This window comes from Chlorocebus sabaeus, chromosome 7 (genome assembly GCF_047675955.1).
Source record: "Chlorocebus sabaeus isolate Y175 chromosome 7, mChlSab1.0.hap1, whole genome shotgun sequence".
Taxonomy (NCBI): domain Eukaryota; kingdom Metazoa; phylum Chordata; class Mammalia; order Primates; family Cercopithecidae; genus Chlorocebus; species Chlorocebus sabaeus.
The window spans coordinates 51,383,224-51,407,187 of record NC_132910.1 but is presented as its reverse complement, the minus strand read 5'-3'; the positions used below and the strand labels follow the sequence as shown (position 1 = coordinate 51,407,187).

The 23,964-nt window shown below is 37.0% G+C and overlaps 1 protein-coding gene across 6 annotated transcripts; it reads left to right on the top strand.

Moving 5' to 3' along the window:
• The first annotated feature begins 1,534 nt into the window (after nt 1-1,534).
• On the top strand, nt 1,535-21,279 carry LAMTOR3 (late endosomal/lysosomal adaptor, MAPK and MTOR activator 3). Of its 6 annotated transcripts, XM_073017508.1 has the most exons (9): nt 1,535-1,736; nt 2,070-2,115; nt 2,447-2,473; nt 4,086-4,120; nt 9,036-9,094; nt 10,709-10,842; nt 12,250-12,313; nt 14,305-14,394; nt 17,384-21,279. In XM_073017508.1, exons 2-8 carry the CDS (start codon nt 2,107-2,109, stop codon nt 14,376-14,378), a joined length of 402 nt encoding a protein of 133 aa, XP_072873609.1. In that variant the 5' UTR covers nt 1,535-1,736; nt 2,070-2,106; the 3' UTR covers nt 14,379-14,394; nt 17,384-21,279. The 6 variants fall into 6 exon arrangements, with proteins under 6 accessions (XP_072873609.1, XP_072873612.1, XP_072873608.1 ...); XM_073017511.1 differs by lacking the exon at nt 2,447-2,473 and having other exon boundaries at nt 1,536-1,736; XM_073017507.1 differs by lacking the exon at nt 17,384-21,279 and having other exon boundaries at nt 1,539-1,736; nt 14,305-15,166.
• The last annotated feature ends 2,685 nt before the right edge of the window (nt 21,280-23,964 follow it).

The following is a 23,964-nucleotide window of genomic DNA, read 5'->3' as shown; positions in this document are numbered from 1 at the left end:
AATAAATATCAAGTAAATAATTATAATTATGATAAATTCTACAAAGAAAATTACAGGGCACAATGAAAGCATTTATCTAGAAGGCCTAAACTATTCAGTGAGGGTCAGGAAAGGCTTCTCTGAGAGTGAGTTTAAGCTGAAATGCAAACGAAGAGATTAGTAGGATTAAGGTATGCTAGAGAAATATCTCAGGCAGAATATGCTAAGTTGGTAAAGTGATAAAAATCTTCATGGAAGTGGAAACAAACTTGTATGATCATAGCATAAGGAATCCAGAGTAGGTGAGAGAATCAATATAGGGGCCAGATCCCCATAAGAACGATATATAAACCATGATGCTGATATTGAACTTTATCCTAAGTCAATAAAGTTCAAGAAAGGAGTTAAATGATCCGATTTGGGTTTTTAGAACATCATTTTTGTTGCTCTATGGAGACTGGAGGGCAAAAGAGAATGTAAGAAGAATAAGAGGTTATTGTCAAGAGAGAGATGATCATGGCTTGCACTAGGGTACAAACATAGTGACTAGTTTTCAAAGATAGGAGGTAGAATCAACAGAACTCTGATTAGATTTGTGACATGCAAGCAGCAATTAAAAACCAGGCTAAAATTTTCTGAAAATTTGGCTATGAAAGGGAGTAGAGGAAAAACAGGGTGGTAGCTGAAAGAGGATGTGATTTCTAAAGAAGCTTTTCTTTTGAGCATCTCGCTCTGTCACTCAAGCTGGAGTTCAGTGGGGCGATCACCACTCAATGCAGCCTCAAACCCTGGGCTGAAGGGATCCTCATGCCTCAGCTTCCGGAGTACCTGGCGCACGCCACGTTCGGCTAATTCTTTATTGTTGTTGTTGTTGTTATTATTATTATTAGTAGTAGTAGTAGTAGTAGAGATGGGGTTCTATCTTGCCAGGCTGGTGTGGAATTCCTGGGCTCAAAGGATCGTCCCGCCTCGGACTCCCAAAGTGCTGGGATTACAGGCGTCAGTCACCGCACCCGGCAAGGCTTATTTTTTTTTTCCAATTATTATTTATTATATGAGACCTTACTAATTTTTAAAAATTCTGATGTAAAAGGGAACATAGAAAGTACCCGTAATCCAGTGTCTGCATGTTAAAAGTAGACGCTTGAAGTGCTCCAGAAAACCCATGGCTCCTCCCCATTCAATCTAGATAAGGCCTTGAGTAAAGAGCACCCATGGGGAAGTCACAAGAACCTAGGAAACAAGTCAGAAACCTGTGGACCTGATACTTCCAATCACAGGCAATCTGTTGCTTGCTCTTCAGCTCATCACACCATCCCCTCAAATTTCTTCATCTACAAGAAAAGGTTTTAAGATAACGGACCCTGAAAAACTAATGACATTTATACACCCTCTCTGCACAAGAATGTCTTGTAACACATAACCTTGCTTGCATTTTCTGGGGTCCTCAGGGTCCAGCGATCTCGTACAAATCCTCTACCCCACAGCTGACGTCCCTCGGCCCGTGACACAAGGCGCAGGCGCAAGGCGCGGCTCGCGGTGGGCGGGGAAGGGGCGGGTCGCGTCGGGGGGCCGCGCCCTCGAAGCTTCCGCCAGGTCCTTCCGGAAATCCAGTATCGTGGGGCGACGGTGTAGAAAGTGCTTCCCGGAGCGTAGAAGAGGTCATCAATCATGTGACGGTGGCTTGAGGAGGAACCTGTCTTTAAAGCTGTCCCTGAAGTGACAGCGGAGAGAACCAGGCAACCCAGAAACCCCAGGTAACTGGCGCTACTTTGCCTGGTTTGAGGCCTAGTCCCGGAGGTGGCGCGGGTAGTGAGACTAAACAGAAGGAGAGGACCCCCTCTTCTTTTCTTTGGGCCTAGCTCTTTGGGGTAGAGGGGCAGGGATGGGGTGGGATGAGGTAAGGCGTACCAGCTGAGTACCCGTGGGGGTGTTGGGGCACTCCGATTCCCACTAGGCTCGCTGGGCCAAGCCTTAGAACCGCGGGGGTTTTGCCGGGTTCTGACCAGGGCTGATCTTGCTTATTAAGTTGGGGGTGGGGAAGACGAGGAAGCCAAAGAGGTAAGAGTCACCGGGAGTTTCTCTTCCAGGCGTGGAGATTGATCCTGCGAGAGAAAGGGGTTCATCATGGCGGATGTGAGTGACACCCCTACATAAGAGGAAGGGGAGAGTGGGGAATTTGGAGGGGAATACTGAGCGGGGAGAGGTAGAAGATCCTCCCATCCCCACCCATCCCAGTTAATTATTTTCTCTGGTATGTGAAGTGGGAGACTAATATGAATGAATTTGCAGGATCCTGAGTTTCTGCCTCGAATGGGGGTGGAGGACACTAAGGTGCTTGAGACTGAGAAAATTATGTTCTCCCTACTCACCAATCCAGCTGGGGCATAAGAGAGGCTCTGTGTATTTACCATTTGAAATTCTGAATGATGGTTGACTGCTTTTCCTGTCATAATTTGGTCAGTAGGACATGTATCCAGAATACTTTTTTCCAGTAAGTGGTAACAATATCTTATTAGGTTTATTGTAGCAATTTACGATGATTTCTAACCATACCTCTTTAGAAACATAACATGAAATAAAATGAGGTGTGTGTGTGTGTGTGTGTGTGTGTGTGTGTGTGTGTAGGATGAGAGCAAAAATAAGCCAATAGTCATAACATGAAATAAAATGATCATTCGGATTTGGAGAATAGTAAGTGTTGGAGGCTCAAAACAATAGATATCTGATTAATCCATGCGAGGTCAAAATTGATACCTAAATTGTCAGTGAAATTCCTGGGATGAGAGAGTGTAATGAGACAAAATAAGATAATCTTCTGGCCGGTGCGGTGGCTTAGTCTGTAATCTCTGCATTTTGGGATGCCAAGATAGAAGGATCACTTGAGGCTGGGAGTTCAAGATCAGCCTGGGCAACGTAGCAAGACCCTGTTCTACAAAAAGAAATTTAAAAATTAACCAGGCTCATTGATAACCTTGTAGTCCCAGTTATGCTAGAAGTGAGGCGGAAGAATTGCTTGAGCCCAGAACTTGGAAGTTGCAGTGAGCTCCAGCTTAGAAAAATAAAATAGTCTTATATTTCTTTAGTCTTAACTGTGTTTAGTGTTAAACACTTGACACACTTCGCCATTTATCTTATATTCTGTAAGACTGGGCTGGGCGTGGTGGCTCACGTCTGTAATCCCAGCACTTTGGGAAGCCAAGGCAGGTGGATCACCTGAGGTCAGGAGTTCTAGACCAGCCTGGCCTACATGGTGAAACCCTATCTCTACTAAAAATACAAAAAATAAGCTGGGGCATGGTGGTGGGTGCTTATGATGCCAGTTACTCGGAGGTTGAGGCAGGAGAATCGCTTGAACCTGGGAAGCAGAGGTTGCAGTGAGCCAAGATCCCGCCATTGCACTCCAGCCTGGACGGCAAGAGCGAAACTCCGTCTCAAAAAAAAAAAAAAAAGACTGTTGCCTCACATAGTCATATATAATTTATTTTAGGTCCTTAAACAGAATATTTTAATAATTATGTTATAATAATATGCCTTACACTGTTTCATTATTTGTTGAGTAGGTGAGTTCAACAAATAATGAAACAATAGAAGGCTTATTTTTATAATGTGATAATCACGTGAGACAACAGTCTTACAGAAATCATATCACCTTACCCAAGACCATTAAAATGATGGTGGAAAGTCTATCTTTGAACCTGGAAAGGTGTTTATAATGTCTTCTCAAGTGAACACAATAGCAACAGGATATAAAACACTAGTATGAAAATTATGATGTAATTTTATGGCTAAAATGTATTTCTGTTTCCCATTTCTAGGTATGCTAATCCATGCAACTTCTCAAAAAACTTTAACAGCACTCTTATGATGTAGGTACTATATTAGCCCTATTCAACAAATAATGAAATAGGCTTAGGGAAAAAGGGTTAGTGAACTTACTCCAAGTTGCATGACTAGTAAACATCCAAATCAGACAGAGAAAGATAAAACACAGCAAGAAAGGTTATGAATGATAACTGAACGTCCCTAAAATTTGGATAGGACAGGATCTAGAAAACAGTGGAAGGCCTATTATTATAACATGATTTTTTAATATTCTCTTTCAGGACCTAAAGCGATTCTTGTATAAAAAGTTACCAAGGTAAGAAATTTTTAATTTGTTACTGAATAAATTCTATATGCCATATGTTAATTTTATGAAGTATTTTGTCTGTGTATTTTCAATGTTTTGAAGTATCTCTGAGATTTTGTTTAATATGAATATTTTTTGCCAGCATCATGTCCTCTGGAAAATTTTCATCACAACCACTTTCCTCATTTATTTCAATAAGTTTGCCTTCACTGAGTTCTCTGTGTATCTAGAGGGATAGTGTCAGCATTCCCTTGGTCACCTGTTTCTTCTATAACTCTTTGTTTGAAATTCACTTCCAGCATTATTACTTTTCATTTCTTTGCTGTATTTCATCTTTGTTGGCCAGTTTCCTCTTTCTATTATCTCTTTTTCTAAATGTCACATACTTTATCATTGGGAGACAAGGAGGTACAAAACTACATGCTTTGCTATCTCTGCATGAACTGCGTAACAGATGCACAGTGACCAGCCATCAACATACTTTGAAAGAAATGATGTGGCTGGTTACTGATGACAGTGTGCATCTCTTAATTACATAATTATTTATGTTATCATTTGTAGACTAAAGAATTAGAAAAGTTTATACTTTATGCAGTTATTCAGGTACTATGCCATGCTAACTAAAATTTGACCTGTGCTCTTCTGCAGGGAGTGGTGTTACTTAACCATACTAACTAAAATGTGCATATTGAAACTGTGCAAAATGAGGACTTTCTGTATTTTTCTGTAGTTACCTTAGCATAAAGAAAGGGTGCTCAAATTGGAATGGAGAGATACCCCACCACACTGGCAATATGACGGAATAGTTAATAGTGCAGTTAATTCACTTAGAAGTCTTAGTGATTTACAATCCTCTTTTGAGTGTTAGCATCTCTTATTGAAGAAATAGCAAAATTGCATTCAATGTTCTTAAGTTATAAACCCACCAGAAAGATACACATTATTCATCTGGAGATCTAATAAATAAAGCAATAATTGATTCTAATTACATCATCTGTGATTATAAGTATCAAAAATGTTTCAGACAATGGTGATCTCATTTTAACTATTAAGTGTACTCTGAAAATCATAATAGCATGTGACACTGAGTATGGTGAAGCTGTCTGTATAAAGGAATTAGAGAATAAAACCAAAAGTATTTATTATATTACTGAGTAGTTCTAATGTTGATCAGAAATAGTTGGAAAGTAAATGCTTGCTGCTGCTTTGAATTCAGATGTCTTTTATCTTTTAACGGAAGGGGAAATATCAGGTTGTCATGCTTATCCAAGAAATAAATTCAGTTAAAGGATATTTGTTAAAAGCTTTATGAAAATCTTTCATAATGGCAGGAAAAGTATTAGTACTGTCAGGTTTTTTTTTAAATAATGAAAAAAAGCCAGTTCAACTCATATCATTTATTGAAAATAGGCTTACTGCATCCCAGAACAATAATAATGAAGAAATAATAATGTTTGGAACATTCATGAAGAATAGTAGAATACACTTTGATTTGTTGCTAGATGTATGGGTTTGGATGCAGGCATCCTGCTTCAGAGCCATGGATTCATGCTTTTAACTGTTGAACCTCAGTGCCTCTCAGTAACAAAGTCTGCCAGCTACGGATACTAATGAAATGTGTGTTTTTGTGCATTTTTTGAATTCTCTGCAAAATATCGTTCTTGCGTTTGCAATTTAAAATCTGGTTGTGACCCAAAGCAGTCTCAGGCTTTAATAATCCCACTTTGTATGTTTTAAAATAATCAAATATTTCTTAATTATGTGTGTAAAACTAAATCTGATGACTTTGATTAGTAATGCAACGTTTGCTTTTAGAAAAAAATGGTTGTTTTAGTAAGCTTAAGTTTTAGATTTCTTCAGAATATTTCACAAAATTTAATTCAGTTCTTCTAAAAGTATAGTATCTCTTCATGAGCCAGTTATTTTTAATTATTAGTAAAATCTATTCATATTACTCTTTGTGCATTGTATGTAGAATTGAAAACAGCTTTTATATTTGTGACCTGATTTCTAAAATTATATACTTAAGAGTGTAAGTAATTTTTCTACTTTCTTGAATTCATTTCTCTGTGAAGTCCATCAGAAAGAAAGTCCTTTTATTTTCTTTGGAGCATTTGTTGTATTTAAAGTAATTTCCATGGAAATTTTAAAAAAGAAGCTACCTGTGGTGGCACTAATTTTTCTAAACATTTTTGTGGTCCTCTTTACCTGTTTTTTAAGTTATTTTGGGAGTGGGTAGTACATTCATAAAGTTCAGATTCAAGAGTTCACTGAAGAACATAGAGTGAGTAGCTGCCCATCCTTCCTCTCCAGCCACATGCACAGTTTCCCCTCACAGAGGCACCCACCATTATCTGTAGAGATATTTTATGTACCTGTGAGCAGACATGTATATACACATATTTATACACACAGCATACACACATGCCTGCACATTTTGGTACATAATTTATTGCTTCTTGTATACACTGTTCTAAACTGTATTTTTTCACTTAAGAATGCAACTTTGAGAGTAATCTTTCCTGGTACATAGAGAACTTCCTCTTTCTCATGACTGCAGAGTATTCCTTTGTAGGTGTATATCATATCTTACCTTGTCCTTCTTGATGGACAGTTGGGTTTGTAATGCCTTACTGTTTCAAATGATGTTGCTTTTGGTAACTGCACAGAATAATTGGCATATGTACAAATATCTGTAGGATATGTTTTATATAATCTAGTTTTTAACTTAGAAGAATATATTTATTTTATGTATTTATCTGTTTTGTTTTGTTTTGTTTTTTTCTGAGACAATGTCTCATTCTGTCACCCAGGCTGGAGTGCAGTGGTGCGATCTTGGCTCACTGCAATCCAGGTTCAAATGATTCTCATGCCTCAGTCACCCAAGTAGCTGGGATTACAGACAAGCACCACCACACCCGGCTAACTTTTGTATTTTTAGTTGAGACGGGGTTTCATCATGTTGGCCAGGCTGGTCTCAAACTCCTGACCTCAGGTGATCTGCCCACCTTGGTCTCCCAAAGTGCTGGGATTACAGGCATGAGCCACCGTGCCTGGCCTATGTTATGTATTAATCTTAGAGATATATTTTAATCCATAAATAAGTTTAGGATTGAATGAATAGGAAATCATGCCAATAATAGGATAAAAATAGTATAAAAGTCATTTATAAAGTTATTTTATTCTTATTTTTTATGTAAGGAAGACAAATGATTTTGTTTGTAACATTTTCCACTCACATTTAATAACACTTCTCTGACTTAAAAGTTTTTGACAATGGGGTTTGTAAAAATTTAATGTCAGTATTATAAGGTTAATATAGTATTTCTTATTCCTTAGTTAATACATTAAAGTTAACACTTTAAAGATAAGGCAAAGAATAGATAATTCCGGGTTGCTGTAGGGATATTGAACATATCTCTGAGTTGTAGTTTATAGATTCCATAAGATAGTTACAGGACTATACGTTTTATGTTACATTGAAAGGGTTTTACATAAATGTTGAAAGTTGAGGAGTGTCACCTTATATTTTTTAACACAGTACTTTTGTGCTCTACTGTATGTATTTCTTAATTGCTAATTTCTCAGGGATTCTCACTGATTATTTAGTACTTAAACTTTAGTGATAAATTATGTCATTGTCGCTGTGCACAATTGACACCATTGGTATTAGTTAATAAGTGATATTTTCGAATTATGTGCCAGCCTACACTTTATGTGCGTTGTATTAAATTTCACAATATCTAAGTAAGTACAGTTATTCCCATTTTTCAGATAGTTAATCTGAGGCTTATAAAGGTTTCATAACTAGTCCAAGACAGCATAAATAATCAGTGGCAGAGCCTGGACTGGAACCCAGGTCTTTCTAACTTTAGAGCTATAGCTTGACCATTCTGCTTACTACTTATGTAAGCATGGCTGAAAGGATTGCTGCATGGCCTTCATTCGTTTTGCCCTGTTTCTTCAGCCAGGAACAGTCTTTCCACGTCTTTTCACTTAGTACCATAACATCTCAGCTGAGATATTACTGCCTCAGAAAGCCTTCCCTGGTCCAGTCTCTGTCTGCATCAACCTCCTGTTTTCTAGGTTCTTATATCACTATGAACTTTTTTTTTTTTTGAGACAGCGTCTTGCTTTGTTGCCCAGGCTGGAGTGCAGTGGCACGATCTCAGCTCACTGCAAGCTCTGCCTCCCGGGTTCATGCCATTCTCCTGCCTCAGCCTCCTGAGTAGCTGGGACTACAGGTGCCCACCACCACGCCCGGCTAATTTTTTTTTTTTTTTTTTTTTTGTATTTTCAGTAGATGGGGTTTCACCGTGTTAGCCAGGATGGTCTCGATCTCCTGACCTCGTGATCCGCCCCCCTCAGCCTCCCAAAGTGTTGGGATTACAGGCGTGAGCCACCGTGCCTGGCCCCTATGAACTTTTTAACAATACTTGCCCCCAATTTTAGTTTTACGTTTGTTCTTGTGAGATTATTGATAACATACTCACTTTTTAGATCGGAAGCCACGTGAAGGCAATGATTGTGCTTATTTCTGTTTTTCATAGTATCAAAGTATTAAGTGCCACAAACACCGGCCATTTAATATTTGCATGAATGAAAAAAGAAAAAGGCTCTTTTTTGTCACTGTAGCCATTGCTGATAATATTTCATGCTTTTGTAAACCATGGACTGATCATTCATTAGCAGTTTTAATGGAGAGTTAGCTTTGTCTTAGATTCTTATTAATAAACCGCATGAATTTATAAATATTATAAACATTTCTATAATACACATTGATTCCATTTCTGGGAGAATTTTGGGGTCCTGTGGTTTTTCAGAAAATACATGAGAATTATTATGTCTTTGAGGTACATAGTTTGAGAAAATGAAAATTTTATATTTTAACTTTTTTTATATTTTAACTATTTTCTTTTTCTAGTGTTGAAGGGCTCCATGCCATTGTTGTATCAGATAGAGACGGAGTACCTGTTATTAAAGGTAAAAGTGAACATTTAAATGCAAATATCTTCTTTGCTTTTTACTAAAAATGTGTGTAATTTACATCTGAGTAGTACAGCAGGCAAACATGTAAAATTCATTTTAGTAAATTTTAGGAGATGGTGGTCTTAGTATTGGCGGAAGTGTTTGCTTTTGTATGTTGAAGGTTGAATTTGAATCTACAGTGTATTATGTATCAGGTGTATCATGTTAACATCTAGAGTTTAAGCATGGATTTATCACAGACCCATTTCCCATTAAAGACATTTACAGTGCAATGTAAACCATTAGTAAATCTAAGTGATGAGAGTGAGCATGTAGGCAGCTAAACACACAGACACCCCTACATTACATACATACACACACACACACACACACACACATTTTATCAAATTGCTAGTTGTTTTAGGATAATACCCATGTATTTGAATCATAAGTAAACATGATGTCACAGAGAGTCAGTATGGATTCAGACAATTTTTTACTATTTTTATTTTATGGTATTATGAGCATGGATGTTCCTAGTTTTTTTGGGACACTGTAATGGCTTTATCAAACATTAAAGATTGGATAATGTTCTGTATATTTTGTGTACAATTTTCCACCTGGAGTTGTCATATATGTCAGATAATTTTAGACTTTAGAAATGGAGGTTTAGAAGTCAACTGATTTAGTTCTTTCATTTTATAAGTGAAGGTAATGAAGTGCAAAGACACTTGGACTTTATTAGCAGTTTCAATGGAGAGTTAGCTGTGTCTTAGATTCTTATTAATAAACTGCATGAATTTGTAAAGATTATAAACATTTCTATCATAGACATTGATTCTATTTCTGGGAGAATTTTGACAAACACATTATAAGAACATGGAATGTCAACAAAGGCGGTCCCGTGGTTTATAATCTTCAAACATTGCAGTCCAAAGTCGGGCGTGAGTCAGTAACAGAACCCATCATCTCCTGATGTGTGGTCCAGTGTGCTTTCTAACTCACTATAAAATGGTCGTTGAATGGCTGTGGACAGATTACTTGCTTTCTCTTAATTCTGTAATGAAGGATTTGAACAAAATAATCTCAGATTTTCCAATTCTAATGTTCTTCATGAGGATATCTGTGTTAAAGCCTTGAGCCCTGCACTCATTAATACAACAAACTCCATGCAGACCTTTTAATGAGTGAGAGAAACATGAAACAGGTAACTAGCTGCAGATTGCTAATATCTATGAGAGATATTCCTTGCTGTGGGTTTTATAAGAGCAGAAGTTTTCTAACTTTTTTCATTAGTTTATTCTAACCTAGTCCTCAGATAATCAGTTAAATGTACTTGATTAATCTATGTTTTAAGTTAGATATCAAGAAAAGGTAAACATTTAATTTTCTTTTTAAAATGTAAAAAAAATTGTGAGAGTCAGCATTTCTTCTCTTATTTGTGATCAGTGAACTTTTGACTGAGCAATTTTTCCTGATTAGTGATGAGACCCCATTAGTGATATGATTTTCAATATTGTGAAACGTAACCTTTGTGCTCAATTTTAAACAGAGGTTTATGAAAAAGGGCTGTAAATCTCTCTGTCATATCCTCTGCATAATTTTTATTTAAATCACTTATTTTTCTAGTGGCCAATGACAATGCTCCGGAGCATGCATTGCGACCTGGTTTCTTATCCACTTTTGCCCTGGCAACAGACCAAGGGAGCAAACTTGGACTTTCAAAAAATAAAAGTATCATCTGTTACTATAACACCTACCAGGTAAGTTCATAATTATCAAATGATTTGCTGATTTCAGTTGTCATTTTTGTGCTTTTTATATATAAAATATTTTGTGTTATAGTTCTCAATTTTAGTTTTGAAGGGGATGAAATTGTAAAAATTTAGCCTTCAAATAGGTTGTGTTAAACGGTAGTAATTTTCTTCACATTTTATACCAGGAAATAATTACGATGGAAAAGTAATTAAGTGACTTAATAAAGTACATGTTATCCTAAAAAGAGTACGTCAGGTCACTGTTATCTCCAGTAGATGGTGCCCTTAGCTAAACAACTGTGATTTCTCAGATGACACACTTTTTTTGTTGTAGTAACAGATAAAAAAAACTTTCCTTGAAAGTTTATTAAAGTTGCTCTTGCTGCTAATTCCTTCATTTTTTGGAAACATATATATGTAATAAATGACGTTATTATTTGTGAGAAAGAAGTTAGTTTTTACATGTCTCTTGATCTCAAGCTGTATTTTCTTAAGACTGAATTAATTCCTTGTGCTTTAGAGCTATGTTTCCTAATCAACTGATGTTAAGTTACTCTTTTTTTTTTTTTTTTTTCTTCCGAGACAGAGTCTGCCTGTGTCGCCCCATGCTGGAGTGCAGTGACATGATCTCATCTCACTGCAACTTCCGCCTCTCAGGTTCAAGAGATTCTCAAGCCTCAGCCTCCCAAGTAGCTGGGATTACAGGCATGTGCTACCAGGCCTGGCCAATTTTTGTATTTTTAGTAGAGATGGGCTATCACCATGTTGGCCAGGCTAGTCTTGAACTCCTGGCCTCAAGTGATCCCATCCACCTCAGCCTCCCAAAGTGCTAGGATTACAGACGTGAGCCACCATGCCAGGCCCATCTTTTATTTTAAAAGTTATGTATTTTAATGTGTATTAGGCACAATATAACCAAACCATCTGACCTTTAATTTCAAATAAAGGTTAGGTTGAAACGAAGTTTTTTTTTTTTTTTGAAGGTAGTTAATTTAAAGTTATTTTAAATTTAATTTAAATTACTGTAATACACAAGAGCCAGAAAATATCGTGAAGATAAACCTACCTGAATGACTGAGAAATACTGTATTTATCCATTTAATTATCAACTACTTATTAAGTCCTTATGATGTAATTGACATTCTGCTGGGCTTTAGAGATAAAAAAAATGAAGACATGGTTTCACCTTAAAAACTTTCCAGGCTCAATGGTATTAATGTCTCTAAGAGATCATCACTAATTATGGAAATATTCACTGAAATATAAAGTTCCTTTCTATTTCATAATGTAATACTATGATGTTGGACTAAAACATTGATCATTTTAAAGGTTTTGAAAGATTAAGACATTTCAGTTTAGTTATACTACCTTTTCACAATGCAACATACTATTTGGCTCTTATTTTCTTTTTAGGTGGTTCAGTTTAATCGTTTACCTTTGGTGGTGAGTTTCATAGCCAGCAGCAGTGCCAATACAGGTGTGTTTAATTACCTTAAATATCACTTTTAATCCTTAATTTAAAAAAATTAATTTAATTACCATACCTTAATTTAAGAGGAATAGTAGATTTAGAGCCAAAAATCTTGAACTTGTGGCCCAGTTTCACTGTCTTTTTTCCATGTCTTGGGAAGTGATTTCTCTGAATCCTAGTTTCCATATCTGTATAATGGAGATAATATATGCTTTCTCCATCTTACAATGTTATTTTCTAGTTCAAATGAGACCGTATGGGTAAGTGATTTTTTTTTTTTTTTTTGAGACAGGAAAATTAAATATTATCTTGAGTGCTACATCTTGCTCCCATTACAGCAATTTAAGAAAACAAGGTGAAAATAACCCAACAAAATGCATTAAAATGATTGATGAGTTATAGACCAATCTATTAAATTAGAATTTTTAAAATTTTACCTAATGGGGAAATGAATGTGATTGAGAATTTAAAGAGCCTGAATAAGACGAACGTAGTCTCATTCTTCTTGAGAAGTGAAGAATTTGAGAACAAATGCTAGGAAGCTGTATCCTTTATAGAGGATAGTAAAATTCCATTGTATCCAATACTTTCACCGAATATTTATGTGTAAAATAATGACTTTTCACTTGCTTGTAATTTTTTTACTTCATTTTATATAAAGTAGGATTTTTATTAAAAGGTCTGTCTCCTTTAGATTTGATTGCTGTTGAGAATTGTAATATATTTTTTTTCTGTTTGATTTTTCTCCCAAGCTGAGCAAGTTCTTCTAGCTATGTCACTGAAGCCTGTTCTTAGATACCTTATCTTTAGAATGAGAGGTTTAGATTTGATGGTCTATTAGATCTCTTGCATTTTGAAACATTTTAGAAATCTGTAAAATACTATATGTAAAAGCGCTTTCTGAATTATATAGGATAGTAATGGTGTTTAGATTTTAAGTATATTTATGAAATATACTAAATCTCAATTTTGGTACATGACCTATCACATACCAAGTCACCAGTTGTTGTATATTATGATAATGTACAGAACAATATTTTAGTACTTGGACCCTTTCCTTGAGAGTCCAGATGCTTTTTATGTTCTATAAGACAGAGAAAGATCTTTATTTGTTTGAACATAAAACAGGCTCTGTTTGAGGTAGGTAGCCTTTCACTCTAGTAAACTAAGGAGAAGCTAGATATGCTGATTTCTAGATGTTTATCTCCCAGGTTCATCGATGAACTCCAGTGTGTTTTATACTCTACCATTTATTTTTTAAATATTTTTTCATTTGAAATATTTATTTATGTCTTAGCTTTGTTGAATTTATAAAAATAAATTTCTGATTTCCTTTGTTCAGTATAGAAGCTATCTACCTATCTTTTGATGTAATCCGTTAAAATTTGCTCGGAGACAAAAGTATGCCTGATTTAGTAAAAATTATAGGTATTATTTCTAAGTCAATGCAAATTTTGGAACAGTAAGGTATAAATTAAGATTTTCGTTCTAGAACTCTAACAAATTATAGTGCATATAATTTATTCTGTATTTCCTAATTTATAAGTATTTTTCACTCATTTACTTCAGTAATAGATGCTGAAAATAAACTTATTAATGACTACAGAGTTTTTGGTTACTTTATTTAGGGTTATAGTACAGGTTGAACATCCCTCATCCAAAAATCTGAAATCCAAAACATTCTAAAGTCTGAAATTTTCTGAGCACCAATATGGCATTCAAAGAAAATGCACACTGGAGCATTTCATATTTGAGATTTTTGGATTAGGGATGCTCAGCTAGTAAGTATTGTACAAATATTCCAAAATTCAAAACACTTCTGGTACCCGGCATTTTGGATTAGGGATAGTCAACCTGTATTTTGTTTCAGTCATGGGAAATAAACTATGTTCTGATTTACTTTTGGTAACTATGTATTTTGGGCTTGAGGAAATTTGAATTTCAGACTTTGAGAAACATTTTTCTAACATGTAATTTTCTTAATCTCTTTATTTTAGGACTAATTGTCAGCCTAGAAAAGGAACTTGCTCCATTATTTGAAGAATTGAGACAAGTTGTGGAAGTTTCTTAATCTGACAGTGGTTTTAGTGTGTACCTTATCTTCATTATAATAACACACTATCAATCCAGCAATCTTTAGACTACAATAATACTTTTATCCATGTGCTCAAGAAAGGGCCACTTTTTCCAACTTATACTAAAGAGCTAGCATATAGATGTTAATTTATGGATAGATCAGTTGCTATATTTTCTGGTGTAGCGTCTTTCTTATTTAGTGTGATCTAGGGATACCACAGAAATGGTTCAGTCTATCACAGCTCCCATGGAGTTAGTCTGGTCGCCAGATATGGATGAGAGATTCTGTTCAGTGGATCAGAATCAAACTGGTACATCGATCCACTTGAGCCATTAAGTGCTCCCAATTGTACAATATGCCCAGGCTTGCAGAATGAAGCCAACTTTTTATTGTGAATAATAATAAGGACATATTTTTCTTCAGATTATGTTTTATTTCTGTGCATTGAGTGAGGAACATAAAATGGCTTGATAAAAGTAATAAAATCAGTACAATCACTAACTTTACTTTGTACATATTATTTTGCAGTATAGATGAATATTACTAATCAGTTTGATTATTCTCAGAGGGTGCTGCTCTTTAATGAAAATGAAAATTATAGCTAATGGTTTTTCCTCAAACTCTGCTTTCTGTAACCAATCACTGTTTTAATGTTTGTGTGTTCTTTATAAAATTTAAATACAATTCGTTATTCTGTTTCCAATGTTAGTAAGTATGTAAACATGATAGTATAGCCATTTTTTTCATTCGTGAGTGAAAATAAAATAGTATTTTTAAAAATATAGTTTGAGCACTATATAGGTCCTTTTTTTGTTCAGACTTTTTCCAAAAAATCTAAACTTAATTACTCTTTCAGCCACATGAATAAATAATGAGTGTTTCTTGTAGGTATTGGTTTGGAGGTTGTTTTACGGCAGTATAAACTGTTAATTGGAAAATAAACCTCAGGTTGCAGTCAGCCGAGATTGCGCCACTGCACCCTAGTCTGGGCAACAGAGACTCCGTCTCAAAAACAAAACAGAAAAGAAACCAAGAAACCTCAGGCATGAAGCTAATTTAATCTCCATGAAAGAAGGACTACAGTTCTAGAATATACCCTTTATGTTCAGGAATGCAGTCTATCATTCAGAGTTGTTAATTTCTCTCTAGTTTCTTTGACAATCAATTTTTCCCTGGAACAGTTCAGTACATGTGCATTGAGCACCTGTGTGCCAGTCAGCAGAGCTATCACATTGCACAATGCTAAGAAGCACCATTCATGTCACATCATATTTCTATGCTCTGGGAGTTGCTTTTCACATAGAATATGTGTGATTGTTATCCCTAAAATTGTGCAGTGAGGCAGTTGGCTAGGTGCTGTGCTGCTTTTTCTTTGTTTTTTTTTTTTTTTTTTTTTTTTTAGAGACAGAGTCTTGCCATGTTGCCCAGTCTGGAGTGCAGTGGTGGCATGATCTTGCCTCACTGTAACCTCTGCCTCCTGGGTTCAAGCTGTTCTCATGCCTCATTCTCTCTTGTAGCTAGGATTACAGTCTTACACCATTGTGCTTGGCAAATTTTTATATTTTCAGTAGAGACAGGAGTTCACCATGTTGGCCAGGCTGGTCTTGAACTCCTGACCTCAAGGGATCCGCCTGCTTTGGCCTCCCAAAATGCTAGTATTACACGTGTGAGCCACAGCACCAGGCCATGTGCTACTTTTTCTTCCTTCCATCCTTCTACCCTCCTTCCAGTGTAAATATGAGATTAATTTGTGATACTGTCCTTTAAAGAACTTAGAGGTCAGTAAAGGAAGCGGGTATAGAAAGTGCTATGATAAAGCTATACATAGGATGGTATAGAACCACAGACTAGAGGCACCTAAAATGGGCAAGAAAATAGCCTTTACAAATAAAATAGAAGCAAGAGATATAATGCTTTACTTGCAAAAAAACCACAAATACAGTCATGTACCATATAATGATGTTTCAGTTAATGAAAGACCACATACGAGGGTGGTCAGAACAGCAGGCTATACCATATAGCCTAGGTGTGTAGTAGTAGGCTATACCATCTGAGGTTCCTGTCAGTACAGTATGATGTCCATATAATGATGAAATCACCTAACAAAGCATGTCTCGAAATGTATCCACATTGTTAAGCAACACATGACTGTAGTTAATTGTTACAATTGAAATATTAGATGTACTCATTAAAATCCAGAATTCCCATTATCTAGATTATTATTTAATAATGTTCAGGAAATTTTGCCAGTGCAATAGTGCATTAAACAATGTCTTTTAGAAATGAGGTGGCCAGATTTCTATTTGCAGGTAATAATTGTATATCGAAAACTAGAAAAAGAAATGATTATAAATGGAGCTACTTAACCTTTACATGTTGAATGCTGCCACTGTTAAAATTTCTGAGGGGGTATAATAGAGAAACTATCCCATAGTTCATCTGGAAAAATAAGTAGGTGAAAATAGCTAAGAAGTTTTTGAAAGGGTAATATAAACCTAGATTAACTATTTTTGAAAGGTAGTACAGAACTGAATGCACAATTAGATATCAATGGTATGTACTCACCCAAAAAATATTTCAGTATCATACATGTGAGGGCTTAAAACATTGTGATAACGATGGGATCACAATGGGAAAAGGATTATCCAATAAGTAGGGCAGGCATTCTCTGTGCCTGCTAGGGAAGTGTAACTTGTTATACTCTTTATGTACAGCAGTTGGCAGTCTATGAAACTTAAATTCACATACATAACCTTTTGCCCTGCAGTTCCACTTCTAGAAATTTATCCTACGAAACAAAGCACATAGATGTGCAAAAGTATGTATTTACAAGTATATTCTTTGCAACTTGGTAATATCAAAGAATTGGAAGCAACCTAAATATCTGCCATAGGTAGGATAACCGTATCCTCTGGCTTTTTGAACACTATCAGTTTATACCTGCTGTTCTTGGTATAATTATTAATCGTGCTCCTTTCACTCTCATTGTCTCACTTTAGATAATAAATTACACAGGATTGGTGAAACAAATTTCATTTGCCCAGTGGAAAAAGGAATGAAGAAGTGCTTTAGGTACTGAGATGAAAGGATCTCTAAGGCATAATAATGTTTATCGAGAAAAGCATGGTGTGAAACTGTGTGGCATGCTACAATTGATGTATAAGAAGAAAAATGTGTGTATTCATATTTGTTTGTGTATGGTAGACTGTCTCTGAAGATATACATGGAAGAACCTGATCACATTGGTAGTCTCCAAGGAGTGGAACTAGATACCTGGGGGATAAGGATCCCAGGAGTGCTCCTTTTCATTGTAAACTTCATTGTACTTTGAGTTTTTAACTGTTCAAAACTATAAAATTAGAAATAAAATATTTCAACAAACAATAAAATGGGATATTTGGGGAAGAAAGTTATCTCAGGGCCTCCAAAGAAGCAGAAGCAGTTGGATATATGAGTATTTATTTCAAGGAAGTGGCTTATGCAATTGTGGGGACTGGCAAGTCTAAAATCTGTGGGACAGGTCAGAAGACTGAAAAGTCTCAGGTAGGAGCTGAGGCTGTGGTTTGGGAGCAAAAGTTCTTCCTCTTGGAAACTTCAGGTTTGCTCTTAAAGCCTTTCAGTTGATTGGATGAGTCTCACCCACATTATGGAGGATTATCTCTTTTTACTTAAGGGATTATAAATGTTAAATACAACTCCAGAATACATCCACAGGAGTACCTAGATTCAAGTTTTATAATAGTTTTTTAATAGTTTTTTAATAACTAGGCAATGTGTCCTAGCCAAGTTGATGCACAAAACTAACCTTCACAGTCCACTCTTAGTCAGCTTGGCACCTGTATGCATCTTTTTTGGTTTTTTTGTTGTTGTTTTGTTTTTTTGTGAGACAGTCTCACTCTGCCACTTAGGCTGGAGTGCTGTGGCCTGATCTCAGCTCACTGTAACCTCTGCCTCCCGGGTTAAAGCGAGTCTCCTGCCTCAGCCTCCCGAGTAGCTGGGATTACAGACGTGCACCACCACACCTGGCTAATTTTTGTATTTTTAGTAGAGATGGGCTTTTGCCATGTTGGCCAGGCTGATCTTGAACTCCCAGCCTCAGGTGATCTGCCTGCCTTAGCCTCCCAAAGTGCTGGGATTACAGGCATGAGCCACTGCACCTGGCCTGTATGCATCTTAAACCATATTTTAGTCTCTATTCAAATAAAGACAGTAACTAGGTTGTACTTCTAACATGTACAACCACGAATATTCCCTGGAGGAGGTTTCCTCAGAAAAGGATGCAATCCATTCCCCAAAGGAGGATGCAAAGTTCTTTGTGATCACTTTTTTCCTTGCTATCCTGTACCTTAATACTGCGATGTAAGGATACTACTATTAATATATCTTACATTAGCTAAGAGGATAAAGGAGGGGGAAAAAGATTTGTTCAGTATATATATGTGTGTATGTGCAATATATACATATTTGTATACATAAGTATGCAGACATAATCACAGTTCTTGTTTTGGCAATTGGACATGTGGTTGTAGCTGGTATTTTTAACACCTTGCATTGCCTATTCCATATTTCCTTGCTCTCAGCAAGCAACTTGGCTATTTGGGATTCTGCCTGGTGAGGTATTCCAAACCTTCATTCCTGAAGAATCTGAGCCATTCGTTGTCCTTCCTGTATTGGGTTTTAAAGTTTTCCATTGACTTGAATCAGGGCTTGGTAAAACAGATCTAGTGGATCTCCTGTATTCCAGACATACCCTTCTTTATTTCCTTGTGCAGTAGCAGCCCAGTTTCCCCAGGCAATCAGGACTAGTCACCGTAGTCAGTACAGTAATTCTCTTCTTTATGTGTTGATTCAGAGGCATGAGGAGTGCAAAGTGGCAGAGTGGTAATCTTCATGTCCAGTTTAATAGAATCATTGTGTCTCCTGGTTGAGGTATTACTGGTTTTGGAACAAAGTCTGCTAGAACTAAAGAGCATAGGAACTTGGGGACAGAAAACAAAATTCATGCCAGTGGACAAGGGGTGATAGTGAGTGGCACAGCTCCCATTTCCACCCCTTCATTGCTGGATCTGTGAATCCTGGCTCTGGAAGAAAGAACACCATATATTGGATGCTGATTTTACAGCATATATAGCCTCCTGGAGAACATTGCCTCAGCCCTGCAAGGTATCGCCACCTACCTAGTGCTGTAACTGAGCTTTCAAAAGGCTATTCTACCATTTTCTCAAGCCAGCTGCTCCAGGATTATGGGCAACGTGCTAAGACCAATGAATTACATGAGCAATATAGAAAACAATGTTGCCTCCAAAATCCAAAGATGCTTGTTAGGTATGTACTGTTTTTTTTTTTTTTTATTGTCAGAGGGCCAGATGCAACAAGTTATTCTTTACCTTAGGAGAGATATCTTGACATGTCCCACAACACTGGACCCCTAGAAATTTTGGTAAATTGGAAGGCACTTGATTTTTTGTCATGTTTATTTCCCACTCTCTGAGACAAATGTCTCACCAATATGTCTAGGGTATTTGCTACTTCTTGTTGACTAGGTCCAGTCAACGTAATGTCATCAATGTAATGGACGACTGTGATGTCTTGTGGAAGGCAAATGCGATCAAAGACCCTGTGGAGAAATTATGACATAGGGTCAGAGAGCTGATACACCCTTGGGGTAGGACAGTAAAGGTATGTTGTTGGCCTTACCAGCTGAAAGCATACTGCTGTTGGTGGGGCTTATGGACAGGGATGGAGAAAAAGGCATTGCCAGATCAGTAGCTGCATACTGGGTGTCAGCGGATGTGTTAATTTGCTTAAGCAATGAAATCACATCTGGAAAAGCATCTGCAACTGGAGTCACCACATGAGTAAGTTTGTGATAATGTACTCATTCTCCCAAGACCTATCTTTTCCTGCATAGGTCAAATAGGTGGGCTGAATGGAGATGTGGTGGAATCGCCACCATTGCATCCGTCAAGTCCTTGATGGTGGCACTGACCTCTGAAGTCCCTCTGGGAATGTGGGCTTGCTTTTGGTTTACTATCTTCCCAGATAGAGGCAGTTCTAGTGGTTTCTACTTGGCCTTTCCTATTATAATAGCCCACACTCTGTAGATCAGGGAACCAATGTTGGGGTTCTGTCGGTTGCTGAGTACAGCCATACCTCATTCATTAACTATGTCTAGGATTTGCTTTAAAGTGTTCCAAACAGAAAAAAAAGAAATTTTTAAGTGTAGGAGAGATCAACAATATGGCAAAATATTGATGACATTTTGAAAATTTCAGGAAAAAAGCAAGAAAAAAAAAAGATGAAATTGTTGCAGATGGTATCTTTGTGTAGAGAAGGAAAAAAAATTGTAAGTTTTTTGATCATGCAGTCTGCTCTTGTTTAAGACCTGTCTTTTTGGATCATGGTTTGCCCCTAAGTTTTTGTTGTTGTTGTTGTTGTTAATAAAGGCCAACTTCAGTATCTGATTTAAACAAACCAGGCTGGACTTGTCAGTTGCTCTCGTTTCATCACATGAAGGATACTTTATTGTCTGAGGCTGTGCTTAGCTGTCTTGAATAGCTAAGTTCATCAACCCAAGCATACCTTGTTTTATTGCTCTTTGCTTTACTGTGTTTTGTAGATGTCTTTGTTACAAATTAAAGGTTTATGGCAACCCTGAGTTGAGCAAGTCTATTGGCACCATTTGTTCAACAGCATATATTCACTTTGTGTCTCTGTGTTACAGTTTGGTAATTCTTGCAGTATTTCAAACTGGTTTGATGATTATTATATCTGTTATGGTGCATTGTAATCAGTGATCTTTGATGTTACTATTGTAATATTTTGGGGTGCAATAAACCACACCCATGTAAGGCAACAAACTTAATAAATGTGTGTGTTCTGGCTGCTTCACTGACTTGCTGTTCCTCCATCTCTCTCCCTCCCCTTGGGCACCCCCTTCCCTGAGACACAACAGTATTTAAATTAGGCCAATTAATAATCCTAAAATGGTCTCTAAGTGTTCACATGAAAGGAAAAGTCTCACATCTTTCATTTTGAATCAAAAGCTAGAAATGATTAAGCTTAGTGAAAAAGGCGTGTTGAAAACTGAGACAGACCAGAAACTAGGCCTCTTGTGCCAAAAAATTGTGAATGCAAAGGAAACATTTTTGAAGAAAATTTAAATGCTACTCTAATCAACACATGAATACGAAGCAAGACAGCGTTATTGCTGAGATGGAGAAAGTTTGAGTGTGAGTGGTCGGGACTGAAGATCAAACTAGCCACAATATTTCCTTAAATACTAATCCAGAGCAAAGCCCTAACTCCTTTCAATTCTATGAAGGCTGAGAGAGATAAGGAAGCTGCAGAAGAAAAGTTCAAAGCTAGCAGATGTTGGTTCATGAGATTTAAGGAAAGAAACCATCTCCATAACAAAACTGCAAGGTGAAACAGCAAGTGATGATGTAGATGCTGCAGTAAGGTATGCAAAGGATCTAGCTAAGATCATTGATGAAGGTGCCTACACTAAACACCACATTTTCAATGTAGCAGAATAGTCTTCTATTGGAAGAAGAGGCCATCCTTTGAAGCTTTGAAGCCAGTCATTGACTTCTCCTTTCTAGCACTTTCATAGCTAAAGAGAAGTCGGTGCCTGCCTTCAGAGCTTCAAAGGATAGGCTGACTCCCTTGTTAGGGGTTAATACAGCTGGTGTTTAACCTGAAACCAGTGCTTACTTACCATTTTGAAAATCCTAGGGCTCTTAAGAGTTATGCTAAATCTACCCTGCCCCTACTCTATAAATGAGACAAAGCCTGATAATAGTACATCTGTTCTCAGGTTGGTTTACTGGATATCTCAAACCCACTGTTGAGATTTACTGCTCAGAAACAAGAATTCTTTCAAAATATTACTGCTCATTGAAAACGCACCTGGTCACACAAGAGTTCTGATATGTACAATAAGATTAATGTTGTTTTCATACCTGGTAACAGGATCCATTCTGCAGCCCATAGATAGGAATAATTTTGACTTTCAACTTTCAAATCTTATTATTTAAGGAATACATTTAATAAGGCTATCACTGCCATAGATAGTGATTCCTTTGATGTATCCAGGCAAAGTGAACTGAAAACCTTCCCAGAAGGATTCACCCTTCTAAATGCCATTACGAAAATATATGGCCAGGTACAGTGACTTACGCCTGTAATTCCAACACTTTGGGAGGCCAAGGCCTCCCAAGAGGAGGTCAGGAGTTCAAGACCAGCCTGGCCAACATGGTGAAATCCTGTCTTTACCAAAAATACAAAAATTAGCAGGGTGTGGTGGTGCACACTTGTAGTTCCAGCTACTTGGGAGGCTGAGCCAGGAGAATCGCTTGAACCCGGGAGGCGGAGATTGCAGTGAGCTGAGATCACACCACTACACTCCCGCCTGAGTGACAGAGTGAGACCTCATCTCAAAAAAAAAAAAAAAAAAAAAAAAAAAACCAAACCAAAAAAAAACCCAGAACCCGAAGAACAAACAAAAATAAGAACATTTGTGATTTACAGGAGGACGTCAAAATATCAACATTAGCAGGAGTTGAGAAGAACTTGATTTTAGCCCTTATGAATGACTATGAGAGGTTCAAGACTTACTGGACGAAGTAGCAGATGTGACGGAAATAGTAAGAGAACTAGAATTAAGAGTGAAGCCTGAAGATGGGTCTGAATTGCTGCAATCTCATGATTAAAATTCAGTGGATGATGAGTTGTTTCTTATGGATGAGCAAATAAAGTCATTTCTTGAGATGAAATCTACTTCTGCTGAAGATGCTGCGAACTTGTTGAAACGACAATAAAAGATTTAGAATGTTACATAAACTTAGTTGATAAAGCAGTTGCAGGGTTTGAGAGGAATGACTGCAATTTTGAAAGAAGTTCTACTGTTAGTAAAATGCTATCAACCAGCATCTTATGCTACAGTGAAAGCTTTCAGGAAAGGAAGAATCAATTGATGTAGCAAACTTCATTTTTGTCTTATTTTCAGAAATTGCTGCAGCCATCCCAACCCTTAGCAAGCATCACCTGATCAGTGAACAGCCATCACCTTCCAGGCAAGACTCTCCACCAGCAAAACGACTGCAACTTGCTGAAAGCTCAGATGATCATTATAATATTTTAGTAATAACTTTAGTATGAATTGGGAAACAAAAAATGGTGGGACTTACTTTATTGCAATATTTGCTTTATTGTGGTGGTGTGGATCCAAACCTGCAATATCTTCAAGGTATGCCTGGATGGCTATACCAGTGATGCATCTGGAACAGGGGAAATAATCATAAGATGGGATCAGAGACCTGCTGGGCTAACTTCTCTGTCTCCAATCTTGCTTTTTCTGTGGAAAATATGGTCATTCTCAAATGCCTCCCAGATATTTCTGGAAGTCCTCATAGGCCTTTCACATGTACTTCTGTAACCACATGGCATCTGCCATTATTTTATTTTCTTTGTTCTTGCTCTCTGGGATGATTATGCCCCACAACCCTGGCCATTGTTGCTACTGCTAAGTCAGGTTGTGGCTGCTGTTGTCTTCAAGGGCACACAACCCTTGCTTAAG

Excerpts from the sequence above, each read along its gene's own strand:
- LAMTOR3 (XM_073017508.1), top strand. Across the intron at positions 4,121-9,035 it reads TTGTATAAAAAGTTACCAAG|TGTTGAAGGGCTCCATGCCA; the intron begins GTAAGAAATTTT and ends TTCTTTTTCTAG. Across the intron at positions 10,843-12,249 it reads GTTACTATAACACCTACCAG|GTGGTTCAGTTTAATCGTTT; the intron begins GTAAGTTCATAA and ends TTTTCTTTTTAG.